The sequence below is a fragment of the Acipenser ruthenus genome, chromosome 10 (assembly GCF_902713425.1).
Source record: "Acipenser ruthenus chromosome 10, fAciRut3.2 maternal haplotype, whole genome shotgun sequence".
Classification (NCBI taxonomy): domain Eukaryota; kingdom Metazoa; phylum Chordata; class Actinopteri; order Acipenseriformes; family Acipenseridae; genus Acipenser; species Acipenser ruthenus.
The window spans coordinates 49,294,201-49,316,957 of record NC_081198.1 but is presented as its reverse complement, the minus strand read 5'-3'; the positions used below and the strand labels follow the sequence as shown (position 1 = coordinate 49,316,957).

Genomic DNA, 22,757 nt, shown 5'->3' with positions numbered 1-22,757 from the left:
ACCAAGTTAGGAAAAATCCTATCCGAGCCATGACAGATAAGATAGGAATTGTTCTGTAATACGGCCCCAGACTCGGCTCTCTAGCTCTGCAGCTCAGAGGCTCATTTTCTAACGTCTGGGTCAGGAGTTGGTGGCTCAGCAGGGAGTCGCTAACCTAGAGAGCTCAGCTTTACCAGACTGCTTTATAAACCTGGACTTGCTGTACTGCAGCCGTTAGCGTCTTTGTGTATGACAGGAGGGTGCATTGTGCTGCTGGAGGTACCACTGATTAGAACCGATGAAGAAAAGACACCCAAGCTACCAGAAAGGTTGCTGTTAGTAAATCAGCTGGGTGGGTAATAGCAATGAACCAGTGAATATGTGTTCCAATAAAACTGAACTAAGCATGGCATCACTGTCCAGCTAGCAGAGCATATTCCCTATGACTTCACCATTGCTGTTATGCTAACAGGGCCTTTAGAATGACTGACAAAGAATAGTTTGTATAAATTAGCAGAAATGTAGTGTGACTTTTGTAGAGTGAAGGGAACCTTATGAAAAATATTGTAAACACAGAAATAAAGCTGCACACACACACAATAGAGTCCTAACCATGGAGGTTAACCCCCAACAGTGCAAAGGAATATTCTGGCTCATGTGTATTGCTCTAGCACAGGGCTAAGCAGCCTTGGGTTTTTTTCTGCTTGTTCTATTGTAAGACCTTGATGAAGATCATTAATATAATGAATGACTAGGTTGCAATTGAATGGATAAAAAGAGCCCAGGTTCCATACCTCTGTTCTATAACATTCTTTGAATTTAGGATGTTAACATAAGACAGAGTACCACCAGGTGGCCAAGTGTTGTAACTGCAGCAGAGTGATCAAGTTGCTTTTGCTTACACACACACACACACACACACACACACACACACACACACACACATTGCAGCCCCAGTCATTACTCTTGTTGAAGTATTGAGTACCACATTTGTTGCAGATACAATGCTTGCATGTCATTAATGCATTAGGAGCAGGGCCAATGTGTTCTGTGTACCTTTCAAATGTGACTGTCACTTTAATTATGATGGGGCAGTTATCCAATCCTCTTATTTATTGGCTTGCTTGTCCATGATGTAAGATAGAGGGGGAGTTATTGGATCATCTTTCGGAACACTGAAAGAAACTAAAGAATGGTAAACAAACATTTCTCTGTGTTGCAGTGAGTGTTCTCTTAACACTAAAGATTACAGTTGATTCATAATGTTTATTGTGTCATCAGTAATGGCAGGAACCTGCAATTCAATTAGTCACCTTGTAACATATGTGTTGACTACCTGGCAATGTTGTGCTGGGATACAGATCACGGTACTTCATGTTTTAATCCTATATATGTGTGTGTGTGTGTGTGTGTGTGTGTGTGTGTGTGTGTGTGTGTGTGTGTGTGTGTGTGTGTGTGTGTGTACTAAAAATGTTGAAAAGAATTGCATTCCCACTAAATAGTCTTTTTTTTGTAGGCTGTACCATTCTTAATAATCAAAGTCAGGTATCAGTCTTAAAGCCAATAATCATTGAGTATTCTGCAGTGGAACAGGCATGTCTCAGGTAGCCTGAAAGACTGTTACACTCTGAATCCCCTCCTCCTTATCTACTGTGACAGCATTGCTTGCTCCTTGGGCTCTCAGTCACTATTAGTAAAACTAGAAGCTGTCTTTCATTCACAGTGACGTTGTGTACTACAATGTGGATTCATACATACTGTATCACTGCAAGTCTAAAGCAGGGCCTGTCACGTACTAAGCAGTGCATCTATATATTTGCTAGACCTGTACAAGTGGCTACAGTACCCACAATAACTTCTAATTATGCTATCAGGATTCTTTGAAGATTTTTCCTCCCCTCACTGATCTCACATACCAATAATCCACTTGGTTGGTTCAAGGGGTCCTTCCATCTAAACAGCAGACATGTAAAGAAAACACAAATAAAAGCAAACAACTTTCGTCAAATATTCAAAAGAAGAAAATGATACAAGATAAAATAGGAGGAAAGGGAACAAGCAGATTTTGCAGTGTGACAGACCTGCTTCTCCGAGATAAACCCTCGCTGCGCAGTGCCTTCTGACAGCTGTCGTTTATCTGATGGCAGCGATTGCTTATCGGAGCTGACCCTGGCATGCAGTCAGGTTTGAACACTGTGCTGCTGGGAGATAACAAACCCCTGCAAGATGGAATACACTGTAGCACTCCCCACCTTCCCTGCTCCAGCGCAAGTTCTGCAGAGGACAAAAACTTGGATTGTGATTACTTGTGGCCCTGGTTACTGGGAGGAGGGTGCGTTGATAAGACAAATCATTTTAAAGCAGGACTCCTAAAGCAGTGGACAGTCTGCAAATGTTTTGATCGATTCATTTAATGTTTTGAATGTTAAAATGAATTGTTAAATCATAAAATAGTAGTTTGTTAAGAGCTGCCCTGTCATACACTGAGATGCGCCAGGACTATACTAACTTAGACTATCTAACTTTAAAAAAAAAAAAAAAAAAAAAAAAAATATATATATATATATATATATATATATATATATATATATATATATATATATCAATGAATAAATAAGTCAGTCCTGCTGGCTACTAGGTTACTGGGCTGGAGTGTATTTGCACAGGCTTTATTTTGCCAGGGAATGGATTAGAACTGAGGCTTCATTTTGCCAGGGAATGGATTAGAACTCTGAGGCTTCATTTTGCCAGGGAATGGATTAGAACTCTGAGGTTTCATTTTGCCAGGGAATGGATTAGAACTCTGAGGTTTCATTTTGCCAGGGAATGGATTAGAACTCTGAGGTTTCATTTTGCCAGGGAATGGATTAGAATTCTGAGGTTTCATTTTGCCAGGGAATTAATTAGAACTCTGAATAAACACACTGCAGCAAGCTGTTTTATTTGATGCTCAAACAAGCTTGAGTGCTAGACTTCCTAGTCATGCAAAAGTTCCAGCATGTGCCAAACACTAAACTTTAACAAAAACAAACAGCTGATTAATTGAACTCTGCTGACATTCGTTATTTTTATGTTAATAGAACTTATCACAAAACTATTTCAGATATGGCCTCTGCAGGAAGGCAGACAATCAGAAAAGACGATCACACTGTACTGCAAACATCGCTGCTGCACTTTTCTTCTTTAGAACGACAAGGAATCCATATCAGTGTCTGGAATGTTCAGTTTACCAACAGAGCAGGCACAGCATGGGCAAGTGTAGGGGAATCTCACCAGAAGCACACAAGCACACACCCACACGCATGCACACAAGCACACACCCACACGCATGCACACAAGCACACACCCACACGCCTGCACACAAGCACACACCCACACGCATGCACACAAGCACACACCCACACGCATGCAGGACAAGCACACAAACACATGTATGCAGCACACACACACACATGCAGCACACAACTGACTCATTGATTAACTCAGTTGCCACATTACAAGAGCAGAAATTACAATTGCACTTTAGACCCATTACGATTACCACCTCACTTCATAGATTCAGCTTTTAGGAGTCTTTTCTTACAAGCAGCCCCCTCATGACTGAAAACAGGCAATATTTATTAAGTCTGGTAAATAATAAAGCAATCAATCAATCCTTTATTTAAGATGGTAAATCAGTTGAGAACAGAATCAGCAGCAGCTTTTACTAAAATGACAAGCAAACGCGACAGAAAAAAACACTATCCAACAATACAAACAATTAGCACAGAGTGCATTCTTGAACAGGTGGTGCTGAAGAACAGAATCTACATCCGGGATGCAAGCAGAAACAACAGAGAGGGGCGGAGAATACATGTAATAAGATATTAAACTGGGAAAAAATGAAATATTGTGAAAATGTAGACAGTGCAAAGCATCGTTGTCTGTAGAGAGAGCCCAGCGCCTTCTAAAGCAGCCTCTTCCTGTCGTGTGTCCCTGCAGCTAACGAGGGCTCTGGAGAGACGAGCCAGAAGGAGACGTCCACCTGCGATATCTGCCAGTTCGGAGCCGAGTGCGATGAGGACGCAGAGGACGTTTGGTAAGACCACAGCACCCATTCTGCATTTATACAGAGCTGCAAAATAGCATTGGGAGAGGGAGCTCGAGGACATTCTAATCATGCAGGCATTTCTCAACACCCCACCAGCCGGAACCTTATTATTATTTATTTATTTATTTAAGTGAAATTTGACACCATTGCTGAGTCTGGTAGTGAGAATAAACAAAGGCTTGACGTTTTAAATGTAACGGTCCGGATCATGATTGCTGTAGGGGAACAGTCATTTTAAACATCACATTTTACATACCAATGTCTATAAACCATATAAGTAAGCAGTTTTAGTTTTAAATGTTTGCAGTTTTCCTTTACAGAAGAAACAATACAATACATTTTATGATAGCAATAACACAGCCCAGGGTGTGCTATCTCATAATATACCACACCAGAGGCGCGACCCCTGGAGTGTGTTATTGCTTACATAGTACCAGTTGACCAAAGTAAAAGTAAAGGGTAATAAAGCATAGTGAAAGTATAGTATAAACCCGTCTGCTTCCTTGAATCTTGAACCCTGGATTGTGATGTAATCCGATGATGGGTGTCACTCTTTCATTTGACAGCCACTTTAAGAAAAAAATGATTTACTGTTTATAAAATAACAGAGATATTTGTGAAAATGAAATTGCTTCCAGGGAAAACTAAAAGAGCAGACGAGAAATATGTGACCATCAACTACTGCCTCATTTATATATCTTTTTAAAATGTTAACAAATGCTGTATGTAGAAACCTGTTTATAAACTATTGAAAAGCACTCTTGAAAGGTAAATCTATTTAATCGGCTCGACATTCCACTGCATCATTTCCAATAACTAGCCAGTCGAGTTGGGGTCCACTCCAACCAGCACGGGCTGATCCCATTGCCTACACTGTTATTTGGGAGGATTACAGCAATTACAAAAATAATCATTTTCAAACATCCCAATGTGAAGGCACTTTATAGGGGAGGATTTCATTTGTGAACCTGGGCAGCCCTTTATTAAAAGGGCATGTTGAAAGTTATTAAACTTGGATTTAATCTGATGAATTTGTCATCCAATGTCAACACTAGTTATGCTATGTGGAGCATTGATTGGGTTTGTAATTGATGATGGTTCTTGGGTATATGGTAGAAGTTGAGAAAGTAATTTAATTGAATGCTTTGCAGGCTCGGGTTATTAGAGTAGTTGTCAGGTACTGGGGGTTGAGAGAAGGGCAAGGCAATTCAAACTGAGAGGTCAGCTTCTGATTCTCAAGCCCTGGATCAATACCCCACAGCTTTTAAAAGGGCTTCCTCTTATTGAAAATGAAGGTGCAGAAATGGATCGGTGCAGAGTCAGCTTGGGGTGGAAGTCGGAATAAATTGATAAAAAAAAAGATCAGGAGCAATTAGCCTTGGTTTGACTGTTTTTTTGCTTCATTAAGTTGAATGAAAAGTGCTGGATTAAATTACATGCCGCTTTGTAGTTTTCCGTATATTTAAGGAAAAATTGAAAAATGTGAAATTTCGAAATCTAACATGAAATGCTGTACTATTATATGGCTTCCAGTAGACTTTTGTGATATCATTTTGTAGTTTATTTGATTACATGATGTTAAACAAAATGATGTTCATAAATATATATATATATATATATATATATATATATATATATATATATATATATATATATATAATTTTAATTATGTTTCGATTCAAACAATCTGCGTCTGATTGTGTGTGTGAGTCGGATTTGTGTGTGTGTATATATGTGTATGATTGTGTATGTCTGATTGTGTGTGTGTGAGCGTATGTCTGATTGTGTGTGTAAGTGTATGTCTGATTGTTTGTGTAAGTGTATGTCTGATTGTGTGTGTGTGCGTGTGTGTGTGTATCTGTGTCTGATTGTGTGCAGTTGGCAGAGGCCAGGGTCATGACTCAAGACTAACAAGGAAACAACTTGACTAAGTGTTCCACTTTGCTGTAATGTGTTTGTACGAACACTGGAGTGTAGCGTTGCAGTAATGCACAGGGCAGGATAATGTGATAAGGCTCATTAAAAATGCATGGCTCCCAGACACATTATCTGTTATGTAGACCAGAGCGCTGGCGTGTGGGGGAATAAGGCCTGGGAAAGGGCCCAATACTGCATCTTTGCATTTAGCTGGAGAGCTTGTCCTTGCTGTGAACTGACTGATGCTGCTGCTGCCTTATTTAATGGGCAATAACAGTCTGATTGGCCAAATGTGCAATTGAAAACAAGGTGTCATTTATCGGTTTGGTATTCCTTCCTGAGATGTGAGCAAAGCTGGGGTTTTGAAACTGGGTTTTTGAATCACATCCCATGTTAAAAAAAAAAGCAAAACGTAATGTGTATGTTCTATAAGATGCACACTTGCAATAATTGTTCTGTTCTGCCGCTATACGCCAGCTTGCAGAATCCCATATCAGTGTGGCCTCTTTCAAACATGTCTGTAAAGACTGTTTCATTTTTCATTGTGTATAGCCACATTCCCAGGGCTGTCTTCTTCCCATCTCTAAGGCAAGGGGGATTAAAGACTTGAATAAAGAAATTAAATACCTGCACACTAAATAAGCTCCAAAATAAATTATTTTATTTATCAAAACACCATGCCAACAGGTCAAATCAACGTTTTGATCTACGAGAGATCTTCATCAGGATATGAAACAATATTACAAGCTTGTTTTAAATTGAACAAATTCATTGGTGTCAATTAGATACAGGTGAGCAATACCACTATAGAAAGACAAAATTTTAGTCAAACTGCCTTGTTAGACTTGCCTCATAGTAACATAGGTCAAAATAATGTAGCCAGTATTTGACCTGTATTGGGCAATCTGAAGCACCAGGGTGCACAGAGCTTGTAATAAATTACAGGCACAGAGCCCAGGCTGATAAATCTCAATCAAGCCTCCACGCTCTGCCGATGGGGTCTGTCTGCTAGCTATTTATAGATCAGTCCCAAAAAATCTTGCCATGGCTCGGCTACAGCGGCCTGACTGGTGAACCCACGGGATATGAAGCGCCATTCGTTTTATTGAAAGGCTGTCTTAAAACTTTGAAGTGAAGCAGGAATCGTGTGCCAGTCCGAATAGCAGCAGAACTGAAAAGAAACAGGCTAGGGCTCCCCTGATTTCTGGTCTGTTTGGCGAATCGATGAAATGTTTCGATGTAATGCAATGGTCTTTAATACTCCTGTACATTGCCCAGTTCCCATCCGCTGCTCAGTAGGCGTGCAAACAATTCAATAGCGGGGCTGGCTGACAAAAGGAATGGATTCAGCACTCTTAGAGGCCAGAAATAAAGGTGGTTTCTGCAGCGCTCACACTCTAGAATGAAACGTATTGCAGGCATTTGAATTCCCTAGGCAGGGCATTATACCCAAAGAAAGATCTACATTATTAAACCATTGCATATAATAAGAATGCACTCCAGCTATGATTGGCATTCGCAAGGGTTTGCAAATCCCTCTTGAACCATGACATCAAGGCATTACAAATGGACCATATTGTAATAATAATATTCATAATAATGCAAATAAATTAAATTGCCATGCCAATTCAATTATTTGGAGGCCCACAATAAAGTGTCACTGTTGATCTACTGTACAGTAAAACGTCAACTCATTGCTTTATTTTAAATAAATACAGCGTGAAACTCTCCTCCCTTTTCAATTATTAAGAAGTATCTAAATCAGGGCTTTGTCAGAACGGCATTGAAGTGATGCTTGTTTATTTAAAGAATAAAATGAGCTTACAATGTAATAGATTGCCAGCGCTGAAAAATAACATATCCCAGCATTAACGTTAATATATAGTGACTGAAAGCAAATGCTTCTATGAAGCTAATAAACAACTGTCAGTGCTTCAGTGTATCTCCTCCCCACACTGCTATAAATGAGCAGCGTGCTCTGCAAAGTGGAAAAGGATCTTGAATCAGATTCCAAGGACGTTGTGTTAGGCTGCTCTGGACTTGGACACAGAATGGAGCTGCCCAAGGTTCAAATCTGAGCACATGCATACTTTCTCATGGCAGAAGTTGGTACCAATAGAACATTTCAACAGCTTGGGTGGCGTGTGTTAGTCCAGGCAAACAGGAACTTCCTCTTATCATCGTAAAAAATTTGATTTATCAGACATTTATTATAAAATAAAGTATTTTTTTGTGATGTTACTGTGTATTGTTGAATACTTTGAACGTCCAATGTTACTGTACTTTGTAGCATTACAGACTTTAAAATTATATATATATATACGGCCAAAGACCAGTGCTGTCATTGGCCGTTGCTCTTGGGCTCTGACAACAGTCCCTGGTCATTGACGTCAGTAGCCGCACATTTAGGGCGATGTTGTTATCTTGACATAAATGTAGAGTACTTCGGACATTAACTGACCATTGTCAACAATTCCCAGTGATTCTCAGGCAATGTGTGTAACTATGCCAATCTGTAGCAAATTCCTCACAATGTGGGACAGTAAGGGTTCTACCTGCTCTTATTTTTAGCAGCAGTAAGCCTGGCCAGGCGACACTATGTTTTTAAGAAAAACATACTCAGAAAGAAAAAAAATGAGCCCATTGTTTGGTTTTCTATTAGGAGTGTATCCCTTTAAAAACGACGTCCTGGGTCATGCTTGTAAAGTTTGTAATCCATTGTAGTTCAGTCAGTATAGTTTATGAAGATTCAAAAAAGCTATGAATAACAACCAAAACACTCCAATGCCGCTGTGTTATTACTGTGTACGCCTTGCCCTGCTGTTGGATCTTCATTCCTAAACCGTGATCAGCAAGAATCTTATCTCTGAAGAATCATCCTCCTCGATTTGGATTTCCGCTCAGACCAAGCTTTTTCTTTTTGCATTTTTTTTCCCCATTTATTTTTGGGATTAAAAAAAAAATTTGGGGGACTGGATATTTCGGGCTGTTTAAACAAAGACTGATTTATACTAATCATTTTCGGGACTATTATTTATTTATTTATTTATTTATTTATTTATTTATTTTCCAAAATGACTCATCTGCTAGTAATCTGTTCTTACCATCTTACTGGTTTTGTGTTTCAAAGCATATACATGTTTTTGTTACTTTTCTCTTTTTTTTCATTCCGAACATTTGCAAATATTGTGTAAATAAATCTTCTGAGTTTGATATATTTTCCTATTTCATATTTGCTATTAAGCAGTAGTTCTATTTTCAGTGAGGTGTATATTGTATCTCTTTGTTCTCTTATTTAGAAATAATAGCTGAGAATGTATTTGATTTATAGAGCTGTCAATAGTTTCTAAAATGCCCCATGCATTGTCGATAATTTAAATATGTATAGCTGGTTCTTTCAAATATTCAATACCTTTTGTTGAATAAAGCAACAAAGTATTCTAAAATATACAGGGGTTGCTTTTTTTAGTTTGTTTTATCTCCAGTATATTGTAGCAATCTCAGTTAACGCAGGCAGGCGCATCACTCAGGGCGAGGCAATCCACATACAGGCGGAGGGCGGGCGCGAAACCGGGACCTCTCGCACTAAAGCAGGGGTCTCCAACCTCTCAGTTACTTAATTGAACCAATTATTGGCTTAATTAGTGAAGATTAACAGGTGTTCCAGATCTTTAGCCATTGATGATGTAAAGACACCTATAAAACCTGCTGGATAGGGGCTCTCCAGGACCAAGGTCGGAGACCCCTGCACTAAAGTATAGCGCTGATACTGCTGTACAGAAGAGCTGGCTCCTTTGCAAGGAGCGTATATCAGGCTTATGTGTTCTTGTAAGATTACGTCACCTGCCAGCCCTGCTACTGCCTTCCCCCATGCACGAGTAGTTGTATTTACGATTGTCAATGTTGTTATTTAGAGCTTTATGACTACATTGATTGACAAAATCGGCCAATGTCATAAATATATATATATATATAATATATATATATATATATATATATATATATATATATATATATATATATATATATATATATATATATATATATATTGGACTGTTCTATAAAATAATGGATGCTCCTCATTATAAAAGCAGACTTGTCATGCACAGCATGGAATGAATTCCACTTTGGAAGCAGGCGATATCTCCTGTCATGCTGAGTGACTGACCTGCAAACTACAAATCTCATAACAGTGTTGCCTAAAAAGCATTGATTACCGCAAAGCTAATGCTCTGACCATATTATACATATGATAATCGATCTGCTGTAACTCTCTCTGGCTCCTGGCTTGCTGCAGTTGCAGAAGCAGCTCACCCTTGTAATGGAGCTGTCTGCTGTTCCTGCCAGACCCCCCTGTAGTGTACAGCTTGATATCAATAACACTGTGCCCCCCCCTTCCAGGCTTCTCCCCAGGGCCTCTTTACTGTACCTGACCTTGCACTGCAGAGCGACCCCCCCAAGTGAAGCTGACATGTGCCAAGCTCACAGACGTGACTCCCTCTGTCTCTGTCTCTCTCTCTGTGTCTCTCGCTCCTTGTTTAGGTGTGTTTGCAACATCGACTGCTCTCACATCAGCTTCAATCCCGTCTGCGCCTCTGATGGCAAGTCCTATGATAACCCGTGTCAGGTGAAGGAGGCTTCCTGTCAAAGGCAGGAGAGGATTGAGATGAAGTACCTGGGTAGATGTCAAGGTGAGTGCCAGAATGATGGGGGGGACTGACTGGAGAGCAAAGACAAAGAGAAACATTAAAAATTATAAGTAACGTTTTCTGCCAGTTTTATCCTGTAAAATTATTTTGTTCATCGATTAACTTAAAAAACGATAAGAAAAAAAGTCAGGTAGACAAACATTATTCAGGTAATGACTTCATCAGTGTGATTAAACACCAGTTTATTTATTTATTTTTTTATATTATGGATAAATAAATACATTTTAACGTTATAAAACTGCCAAGAAACTCCTCAAATACTGAACTGCTTTTTTTTTTTTACAATACACTACATCTTCTGTACAGAGAGATGCATGCATTATAAAGCAGTAGATATTCATTTAAGGGCATCTGATGGAAAAATAAAAAGATTCTTCCCGTCACACCCATCTGATCACCACAAAGGGATTCCAGCTTTAAAGTCTTCCAGTAAGGTACCTGGTTATCTATTGTGCTGCGCTCTTAAACTTTGAACAAATTGGGAAAATACCCATCAGTGTTTCCTCTGTTATTGACAGCTGTCAGACAGTGATTGATGTACTGAAGGATGGCATTGCTAAATGAGAAGCCAGTGTATGTATACATAGCAAATTACAGTATACTGTATGAGAAGCCAGTGTATGTATACATAGTGTATTACAGTATACTGTATGAGAAGCCAGTGTATGTATACATAGTGTATTACAGTATACTGTATGAGAAGCCAGTGTATGTATACATAGTGTATTACAGTATACTGTATGAGAAGCCAGTGTATGTATACATAGCATATTACAGTATACTGTATGAGAAGCAGTATGCAGTACTGGGGAGTTGGGTCTGGAATCAACTCCCCAGTAATGTTGTTGAAGCTGACACCCTTGGATCCTTCAAGAAGCTGCTTGATGAGATTCTGGGATCAATAAGCTACAAACAACCAAACGAGCAAGATGGGCCTAATGGCCTCCTCTCGTTTGCAAACTTTCTTATGTTCTTATGTTCTAATACAGGCTCAAGCACTGTCAATGCAGCTTCTTTCACTGACACTGATTTCAACCAAATAGATGAGCATGTTGTTAAATGTATTTATTCTCGGCATTCACAGATAACGTGACCACTGAAGACGGACATTATGCACGCACAGATACCACAGGTATGTTGCTGTTGCCAGCAATGCAGAGCATTTCAAGGGTTCTTCATCAGAACCGAATATTGCACTCTGTGCCACTACCACGGAGGGGGGGGGCAGTTTCCTTATAAAGGTTTACCATATTAAAAGCATAGTAACGTGTAATAAAGCACAGTGAAAGCATAGGTAAGCATTATAAAGACCAGTGAGGTATGGTAAAGAGTATTAATAAGCATGGTAAACCAGGGTAAACTATAATAAATGCATAGTAGAAACATAGGAATAACATTGTAAAACTGCAAAAAATCCTGTGCAAAAACTTTTCTAAAGGTAGATGTGGTGGTCGCCCTGAGCTACTGAAAAGAGTGGCACACTGTAAACGGAGTGTCTCTTATCTGCCTCTGTGCAAGCCATTCCATTCCAACTTCCAAGTTCTTGTTTTAAATCTCTTGGCAACAGAGCGTATGGAGGATAGAAAGAACAGACTGATAAACAGCTTTGTATAGTCAGGGAATTACACTGATAACTGAAACGCCCCAGAATTCATGAAAAATAACAGCTTTTTTATCTTAATTAAAAGGATCATTCATTCCCAAGGAAACTAATCAAACTAATGATAATGGGTTTTTTTTCCTCTTTCTTTTAAAAAGCCATAACTCAGCTTGCTTATCAAAAAAGAAAAAAAATATCTTACAATAATGCAGGCAAGGAAAAGAGAAAAAAAACATGGCATCTGTCTGTCTCTGTAGCTCTGTCCCTGATGGAAAAAGCATGAAGGGTGCTAAAACAATAATAATTGACCATAGCACATACAGTATACTCATTTTGTACAGAAGAGTTTATAAATTCAAAAGCATAACACTCTAAGAACCTGACATAGGCAGACTGCACTACACTTATAATCTATGATTTAAGTATTACATTCTATGGGGTGCTGTATGATACAAGCTCAAATCCCCCATTACGAGAGGTCCGAGGGTGGAGGTATGTCAAAATCAGCTTGTATCTTACACTGTACCCTATACAATATTTTTTATACTATATAGTTACATTTAGTATAGCTAATTTTAGTGTCACGTGGAAATTCTCTTTATAACGTACATGCGGAATGCTTGCGTAATAAACAAGCTGCTGTCTTCACACAGATGAGAGCTGGATAAAAGAGGAGAAGGCTGCCAAGGAGACGGCTCGAGGGCTGTACATCCCGTGTCCAGAGCGCTACTCAGGCTACTGTGTCAACGGGAAGTGCGAATACCCTGGAGACCTGCTGCAGCCCTCCTGCAGGTACTGTACAGAGCTGGATTAAGAAGCATGGCAAACCATGTTAAACCATGGGACATTTTTAATATAACCATGAGAAATAACTCAGCAAAACAGCCCAATTACCATGCAGAAGACCATGGTCAAACCTTTTAGTGGAAAGGATCAAAGCTCTGGGAAGACCATTGCATGCCAGATCAGTTTCTTTATCCAAAGTGACAAACGAAATGTCAATTAGATCAACAGGCCAGGTTTGTAGTAAATGCTAGGCAGAAATGAGAGAGTCTTTAGCTTCATTCCACATTCCTTGGGGCAGTTAAGTGGTGCTCAACCCAGAGCCCCAAAAAGTCTTGAGTGTGACTCGAAAGGGGGAATGAGAAAGGGTAAGGGAACCGGTCAGGCATTTTGACCCAGAGATCTGGCTGTATGAGCGAGAGATTGGGGAAGCATAGTGACCCACAAACCTCTCCTCGCTTACAGCGGCACAGTGGAGCTTGTAAGAATACATATAAGAAAGGGTGTAAATGACAAGGAGACACCTGACCTCCAGGCAGATGTAGAGATGACAAAGAGACAACGTCTTTGCACTGAATATACGCATCTGGTGCTCAGTCAAGTTAAACATAACATTTACAGACGTCACCGGATGACAAATAAAGGATCGAATCTGATTTGCAGTGACTGACTTTTTAAAACTAGTAAGAAGCAACGTTAAGAAGAGGTCAGAGTTGTTTCCAGAGACATGGCGTTTGCACAACAAGACCCCCTCCTGCAGGGAAGATATTTATTCCAACCCTGAGCTACACTAGCCGTCTGTACAATTAACTATCGTCCACATTCTGCAGCTCTGATTCTGTGGCAGCTCTCATTCGCAATTGCAAACTCATCTTCACATAGCCCTTTTATTCACCCTTCCTTACTAAGCTGGTGTTTGAAACCATTGTCCATACCTCATGCCCTTCACAGTGCTCTCGGGGATGTCAGCTTACACAGGGTCCTTCGCCATTTAACAGTAACAGGCCAATGCACCAATGCTATTCATACAGCATACAGCTAGAGGAACTAGTCTCTAGATGAAATACATTCTGCAGCCAAACCTCACCCAGATGGCACTTGAATCCCAATGAATCAGCAGCAACACCCTTATAAAAGCTTCCCATAGTAAAAGCATAGCAAAGTGTAATATAGCATGGTGAAAGCATGGTAAAGCCTAGGTAAGCATTGTAAACAACTGCGAGGTATGGTAAAGCATATTAATAAACATGTAAAACCAGGGTAAACTATAGGAAATGCACAGTACTGTAGAACCATGGAACAGAATGGTAAAACTGCAAAAATACTGTGCAAAAATACTGTGGTAAACTTTTATAAGTGCAGCTTGGCTTGGAAAGCCATTCCATACAGCCATTACTACTCTTTGTTAGAAAATATGCTTCCAACCTACAGTCCCTGTCAATAAAAATCTCTCATCCCTCATTTAGTTTCCTGACCGAAGTATGTGTTGCACCCTTTTAACATGCCTTGCTCCTCTCCTCCCCCAGGTGTGACGCTGGCTTCAGCGGGGCGCACTGTGACAAGAAGGACTTCAACGTGCTGTACGTGGTCCCAGGAGCCGGAAAGCTGCGTTACGTCCTGATCGCCTCCATCATCGGGGCTGTGCAGGTGGCCATCATCTGCATCGTGGTGCTGTGTATCACGCGGTAAGCACAGTGCAGCACAAAGCCAGGGACATTGCCTGCACACCTTTTCATGGCACGCTTTTCACGGCACTTTCTGCATATTAAACAGTTAGTCATCATTGGTAAGCCCTGGCAAACTGGAAACAAAAGAAAGTTTAGAAGTAAAGTTACAGACATCCTTATACAGGGAGTTCTTCAATACTGATGTGTACGGTAGTGAGTAAACACCCCCCAAAACATCCAATCACGTGCTTACGTTCAGTGATCAATTACATACATTCCACACTATGAGTAAACTTGTTTGTTTTTACGAATTTACCTGTTGAAACGTTACACTTTTATTTTGATATTAATTGTGTAAAGCTTAAAACAAACGACTCACATCCTGTTGTGCTGCTTGTGTCACTGCAGCAGCTTCTCGGATTTTGATATTTGAATTCACATTTTCTGGTGAACGTGGGAAAGCACATATCATATATAAATATATATATATATATATATATATATATATATACATACATATATATATATACAGTACTGTGCAAAAGTTTTAGGCAGGTGTGAAAAAATGCTGTAAAGTAAGAATGCTTTCAAAAATAGACATGTTAATAGTTTATATTTATCATTTAACAAAATGCAAAGTGAGTGAACAGAAGAAAAATCTACATCAAATTAATATTTGGTGTGACCACCCTTTTCCTTCAAAACAGCATCAATTCTTCTAGGTACACTTGCACAGTTTTTGAAGGAACTCGGCAGGTAGGTTGGCCCAAACATCTTGGAGAACTAACCACAGTTCTTCTGTGGATTTAGGCAGCCTCAGTTGCTTCTCTCTCTTCATGTAATCCCAGACAGACTCGATGATGTTGAGATCAGGGCTCTGTGGGGGCCATACCATCACTTCCAGGACTCCTTGTTCTTCTTTACGCTGAAGATAGTTCTTAATGACTTTCGCTGTATGTTTGGGGTCGTTGTCATGCTGCAGAATAAATTTGGGGCCAATCAGATGCCTCCCTGATGGTATTGCATGATGGATAAGTATCTGCCTGTACTTCTCAGCATTGAGGAGACCATTAATTCTGACCAAATCCCCAACTCCATTTGCAGAAATGCAGCCCCAAACTTGCAAGGAACCTCCACCATGCTTCACTGTTGCCTGCAGACACTCATTCGTGTACTGCTCTCCAGCCCTTCGGCGAACAAACTGCCTTCTGCTACAGCCAAATATTTCAAATTTTGACTCATCAGTCCAGAGCACCTGCTGCCATTTTTCTGCACCCCAGTTCCTGTGTTTTCGTGCATAGTTGAGTCGCTTGGCCTTGTTTCCACGTCAGAGGTATGGCTTTTTGGCCGCAAGTCTTCCATGAAGGCCACTTCTGACCAGACTTCTCCGGACAGTAGATGGGTGTACCAGGGTCCCACTGTTTTCTGCCAATTCTGAGCTGATGGCACTGCTGGACATCTTCCGATTGCGAAGGGAAGTAAGCATGATGTGTCTTTCATCTGCTGCAGTAAGTTTCCTTGGCCGACCACTGCGTCTACGGTCCTCAACGTTGCCCGTTTCTTTGTGCTTCTTCAAAAGAGCTTGGACAGCACATCTGGAAACCCCTGTCTGCCTTGAAATTTCTGCCTGGGAGAGACCTTGCTGATGCAGTATAACTACCTTGTGTCTTGTTGCTGTGCTCAGTCTTGCCATGGTGTATGACTTTTGACAGTAAACTGTCTTCAGCAACCTCACCTTGTTAGCTGAGTTTGGCTGTTCCTCACCCAGTTTTATTCCTCCTACACAGCTGTTTCTGTTTCAGTAAATGATTGTGTTTCAACCTACATATTGAATTGATGATCATTAGCACCTGTTTGGTATAATTGTTTAATCATACACCTGACTATATGCCTACAAAATCCCTGACTTTGTGCAAGTGTACCTAGAAGAATTGATGCTGTTTTGAAGGCAAAGGGTGGTCACACCAAATATGGATTTGATTTAGATTTTTCTTCTGTTCACTCACTTTGCATTTAGTTAATTGATAAATATAATCTATTAACATGTCTATTTTTGAAAGCATTCTTACTTAACAGCATTTTCTCACACCTGCCTAAAACTTTTGCACAGTACTGTGTGTATATATATATATATATATATATATATATATATATATATATATATATATATATATATATATTGTTCAAAGGAGCTTGGAATCGTTGTTAGAGCCTTTTTTTTTTTTTTTACTAGAACTGAACAGGTTTTCTGACAAACAGTTTCAACTAGCGTTCTTTACTAATGTCTGAAAAGCATTGGGCTTCATTTGTGCTAGATTCCCTGGTGCATTCTTAGACACAGCAGCACATTTGTGGTGGATCACAGCCGGGCTGCACTAATAGTCAGCTGGTGTTTGCGTAGCTTCTGTGCTGTCGACAAACGTCTCTGGCGCTGGTTTGGTTTTTACATTCAAAGATGTTCTTTTGGATTGATGTAGTGCAGCAGATACTGAATATCGTCTCCAGTGAGCATGAACTACCGTTGACAGTTTTCCACTGTCATTTCCTGTGTTTCCTGGTGTTAACTGGGTTAGCGCTTGTGTTATTTAAATCAGCTGCTGTTTAAAGTCATTCAATTAGACTGATATTTCAAAGAACACCTTTGAATGTAAACTTGAACCGTGCAACCATTATACCTTTGAGAACAGGAATACAAACACATAGGTGAGTTTTTGTGTGTGCAGGTTAGTCAGAAGGACCCAGCTGGAAGCTGTTTTTTCTTCTCATTCTTATCCAGCACTCTAGGCTGTTAAGGAGTTTCTTAAGGAATGCTCACTCGGTTTGTTTGTTGGTGTTGTCTACTGCACTTTGTTATCCCTGCAGCTGGGGATGCAGACACCACAGCCCTCCTGTTAAGCCAACTTCCTGCACAGCTAACAAGGTATGAGGGCGGACTGACTTCACAAATCATTACAAACCCATCCACCACCACCCCCCTCCCCTCCCTATGTAACACATGCCAGTCTCTACAGCAATTCTATAGCTCTTTAGCAGCCTTGAGATACAAATGTCCAAGTGTGTATTGCACAGTATGTCCTCTAGGTCTAAGCAAAGCAGTAAAAGCCATTCCTTTACCTCTGATTAACCTCTTATTGCGCTGAACATGGTTAGTTTTGTGGCATCTTTTTTTCAGGATATGTCCAGTAGATTTTTCTGATACAGCGCTACAGACTCCTGGAACCCCCAGTAATCACTTCCTGTGCTGTAGACCACATTGTCTGATTGGAGTAAATCTGACCTACAACAAATAAGGGGTTAGGTACCAGGTAGGAACAGCAACGTTTTTTAACAGTATTTAAAATAATATTTTATACACATCAGTATTGCAAACTGATGTAGCAGTTCTGCTTTTCCAGCATCCAATGATTCTCTTTCACATGCGGTTTGTTAGCGACTAGAGAATTAATTATTTAAATTTTTTAAAGAAAAAAAATCTCAACAACTATCTGCCTCCATAGCATTAGCCAGTCCTCGAGGGCTCACTTTACATTCTGCCAACCTCGCGCACACCAGCGCACAACAATTGCAGCACTCCCAGGGTGCGTAAATTACAACGGCTGCAGCCAGCACCTAATCATCCCTTCTGAGTTGGGATTCCCCGCTGCACAATCAGGGGAGATGTATTAGCATGGTGACCTTTATAGAAATGAGAAGTGTCCCCCAGTGCACTCATGCACCTGTAAACAAGTCCGTCGGTGGGGGTTTCTCCTGCAGTAATCTTTTTAACAATGCATCTGGGGACGACTTTCTAAGACTGATGATATCAAGAGCTGTTTGCAAACATCTCTGTAAATGTACTGACTCTTTGTTGAAGTCCAACCAGCCTTTTTCCTCCTCCCATCTAGTATTTGTTTCCAAGCCCACTGGCACTGTTTACAGCACTCTGGGTTTCTTCAGGATAAGATGCTTTTGGCTTTTTGGCCTTTTTTCAAGATTTGTCAGCGCAGTAGGAAAGCACGTTTTCTCACCTGCCTCAAACATGTCTTAAACATATGTGTTTTTTGCGTATAAAGCATTGTCATGAAATCATTACAACAGTCCTTTTGTGAATAGGGCCGTATGGGAAAAGCATGGGAACACTGCAAGATTACTGAGCAAATTTACTGTGGTAAACTTCTACAGTGGATGGCTCATCCCTTTCTAGCACGATGTGTCCTTAACTTACTTTTCAGTGTATGCCCTCTGTGCTCGACTGACTTGATGTACACCAGGATTAACGTGCAGAATAGATTCAAGTATTTAGTTAATTATTCTGGGAGAGAATGGATCAATGGTGTGTTAATTGCATCTAATTAAATCGTGCTCAACATTTGATTTATTGACTGTGGTAAAAGGTTATCAAGGTCAGTGCCTCGCTTTCACATAATAACTTGTAAGGCTGTTTTCCTGCAGGTTGTTTTGGTTTCCAGATTAAAGCTAATTTATCCCACCGTAATACTAACACTGCAAGTTGATATCCTGTGCAGCAGGTATTAGGGTCCCAAGTCACCCTCACTCTTAGGATAGGGGGTCAGATAGGGTAATTAATTCTGCCACTACATATTATATATTAACTACCCATTAACAACAACAAAATAAACTGCATCTGTTAATATGTTAGTAAGCATGGTTGTTAACAGGTAATAAATATCAAAAAAGAGCCCATTCAATAACGCATGACCGGATATCTGAAGAGCCCGTTCAATAAAGAATGACCGGATATCTGAAGAGCCCATTCAATAAAAGGATATCTGAAGAGCCTGTTCAATGAAGGGATATCTGAAGAACCTGTTCAATAAAGGAATATCTGAAGAGCCTGTTCAATAAAGGAATATCTGAAGAGCCTGTTCAATAAAGGAATATCTGAAGAGCCCGTTCAATAAAGCATGACCGGATATTTGGTAATTTTACAAGCATCAGAATCAGGTTTCATAAAGTTACAGCTAGATCCACTAAACTGTTATTGAAACCAGACGTGTCAATTCAAATCTTCAAACACCTGTCATTAAAACCCTGATGCCAACCATCTTTAAAGATCGCCATACGTTGTGTTCTAGAGAGGACACCCTTTTGGGATTTCTTCTGTTTTCATTTTAAATTGGATTAAAGTAGCCTGTCCCATCTTGAATAAATAGATCTTAAAAAAAAAGTTAGCAATTTACTTTAAAGGTTTACAAAAGTTATAAGAGTAAAGGTTATCAATACCCATCTTTGAAACCCAAGAGTTATTGCATGTGCCTGCTCCAGATTACCTGATCACTTTCATAAAGCTGTTACTGCAGATGAGCCTGAACTGATTAACTGCAGATATTAATATAGGAAGCAGTTCAGCTTTTACAGGTAGTTTCTTTCCATTAAAATGATTTTACTCCTCTGAAAATGTGCCCTTTGCGTCTGCGATTGTTTTGAACCTTGAGTCACCTGCCAGCTTCTTTAAAGGGCAGACAGCACAGTCAACTGGGGTTGTGAAATACTAATCTGTTCCTAATGGTAAAGGACCCTTTAAGTGCAGATTGGGGCAATTGCAGTGAAAGTGCAAGGGGAGTGTGTGTGGCCTGAATCACAGGCTTTTAACATGATTGCAGTTTGTTTCAGTTTAGTACACTCCTCATATAGGTAAGCTTCACCAGGTAGAAAACTCTCTTTACATTCCTGTGCTAAGTATTAAAATAAAAAAAGAATGTCTTGGATTTGCAGATGGTATTTTATAGGAATTACTCATATTTGACATGGTAACAACAATATATATGTTTCTGTTTGTTTATTGTTTTGTTTTGTTTTTTATCTGTTAAATTGTGATACTGTTCATTATCATTTTAGATTTGCTGCCTCTATATTAACCCGAACTCTGAACCCCGAACCCTAACCACTAACCCTCAAAAGAGCCGACTTTTATTTATCATTATTATATATAGATGAAAAGAAAAGAAATGAAGAAGAAAAGTCATTGATAAACTGAAAACCCATTATTTTAAAAATTATATATATATATATATTATTTTAAAAATACAGTATATATATATATATATATATATATATATATATATATATATATATATATATTGAAATACAGAGGAACTAAAGACTATTATTGAGAGAGGAGAGGAAACGGTACCATAGCCTATGAAGGGTAGTGTAATAGTTTATAGGCACTAGTGACTTCGGTGCACATTATAACATTTCCAACACATACATTTTACCACAGTTATTTGCAGTTTTCCCATGCTTTTCCCATGGTTTATATTATGTATTTGCCATAGTTTCCTTTGGTTTGCCATGTTTTTGAATATGTGTTACTGTACCTCTCTGGGTTTTACAATGCTTTCTTATGCTTTGCCATGCTTGCACTGTGCTTCATTACACTTGTATAAGGGTTTTCTCATTACAGCTGTTTTGTGCTGTCAGAAAGTTTGCTTCATTACACTTTGCTATGCATTTGCTAAGGCAGAGTTTTATAGGGGCATAAAACATTTAAAAAGAAGTACTCAAAATGTTTCTGAGAACTGTCTCTCATTCCCTGAGCCCAAAGTGACATTTGCTTTTTTTTAATATCATGCCATATCTAGGATCAGGAGCGATTTTTCAGAATCCTTAGACAGGTGTGTGGGAAAGGATTTGAGAGAAATCTCCATGTGCATGAGCCCGCTTTGCAGTACATATGGAATCTCTTCACTGTTGCAGAGAAAGGGCAGGAGTAGGGTTACCAGATTAGAGAGTGTTAAAACAGGACTTTTAGTTTAATTCACTTCATCAAAGCTGTAGCAACTCTGAAGCAGTTAAAATAGCTGTACCGGTATATAATAACTCAATCATAATTCAAAAGCAAAAAGCACTGGGTGTATTTACTGCAGATCATAACTATATGTGTGTATGTAGTAAGTCAGTCAGTAAATCAGTTATACTGATGGCTGTATTAATCAGGACATAATTGGGACTGACTTAAAAGGCTACCTTGGCTGGTGGCACTAGCAAGATATGAAGTTTTAAAAAGCTAGACAGGGTCCAGGAAGTCAAACAGAATAGCGTTTATTAAATAAATAGTCAAGATTTTGTTTTTGTGGTGCTGACACAACCTAATAAATGACTCTGCTGTTAACTTGCTGAGCACACTAATACAGTTTACAGTTTAGCAAAACCGGGACGATTTAAAATTTTTACTCTTTCTGACTGGGACAAAATAAATGAAGGCTGATAAGTGGGATAATTCCTGTTTTCCTGGGATGTCTGGTAACCCTAGGCAGGAACCCTGGTCTACCTGTGCATAGCTCAGTCAATCATCAACTGGTCCTCCTCTGGTTTGTGGATTTGATTAACAAAATATATATTTATTTTTTTTCCCCACAGAAAATGCCCAAGAAGCAGCAGGATAAACCGACAGAAACAAAACGCGACGCATTACAGTTCAGACAATACGAGGCGAGCTTCGACCCGGTTGATTTAGGACCATGTGATCGTGCAAGAAGAGTAAACAGCACCTACCCTGTACCCCCCCACCACGGACTGCTCTGAGCTGGACACACTGGCGGAGGGTGCCAGGGCAGGATTAACACGTGTTGCCTTGCATTTGTGGTAAACTACACCAATGATTACAGTACATGATACTACAGCTATATTTGATTATGTATGGATGTATTTCAAATAGTTATACATTGTCTTGATGGGGTTTTTTTCAGTAATGTAAATAAATAATTTATATCACAAACAGTGTGTCTTTGCAGTGCTTTATTTTTGCTTGTGTTTGGTCATGTCACTGATGTGTTTTCACTTGTGGATTTTCTCTGCTCTGCCCTTTTAAAGGTTTCCCAAAGCAAAAGCACAGCAAAGTGTAATAAAGCACAGTGAAAGCATGGGAAAGCATAGGCAGGCATTGTAAAGCACAGAGAGGGAAAGTATATTAATAAAACATGGCACACCAGGGTAAACTATGGTAAATGCATAGTATAATCTTGGGAAAGGCATGGGGAAAGTGCAAAAATACCGTGGTAAACTTTGAT

General features: G+C 39.6%; 1 protein-coding gene across 3 annotated transcripts in view; it reads left to right on the top strand.

Annotated features, from left to right (window-relative positions):
* LOC117401233 (tomoregulin-2-like) overlaps positions 1–22,459 on the top strand; it is a 65,607-nt gene extending 43,148 nt beyond the window's left edge. The window contains exons 5-12 of one of the 3 annotated variants that reach the window (XR_009329757.1): positions 3,961–4,057; positions 10,529–10,677; positions 11,780–11,827; positions 12,949–13,087; positions 14,605–14,763; positions 17,608–17,665; positions 17,918–18,050; positions 22,108–22,245. Coding sequence is in view for 2 of the 3 variants with exons in the window: in XM_034001778.3 (XP_033857669.3) it covers positions 3,961–4,057; positions 10,529–10,677; positions 11,780–11,827; positions 12,949–13,087; positions 14,605–14,763; positions 17,608–17,665; positions 22,108–22,272 (815 nt within the window). In the remaining variant the exon portion in view is untranslated. Of the gene's footprint in view, positions 1–3,960; positions 4,058–10,528; positions 10,678–11,779; positions 11,828–12,948; positions 13,088–14,604; positions 14,764–17,607; positions 17,666–17,917; positions 18,051–22,107 lie in introns of all 3 variants that reach the window. The other 2 variants (XM_034001778.3, XM_034001787.3) reach the window with 2 other exon arrangements.
* The last annotated feature ends 298 nt before the right edge of the window (positions 22,460–22,757 follow it).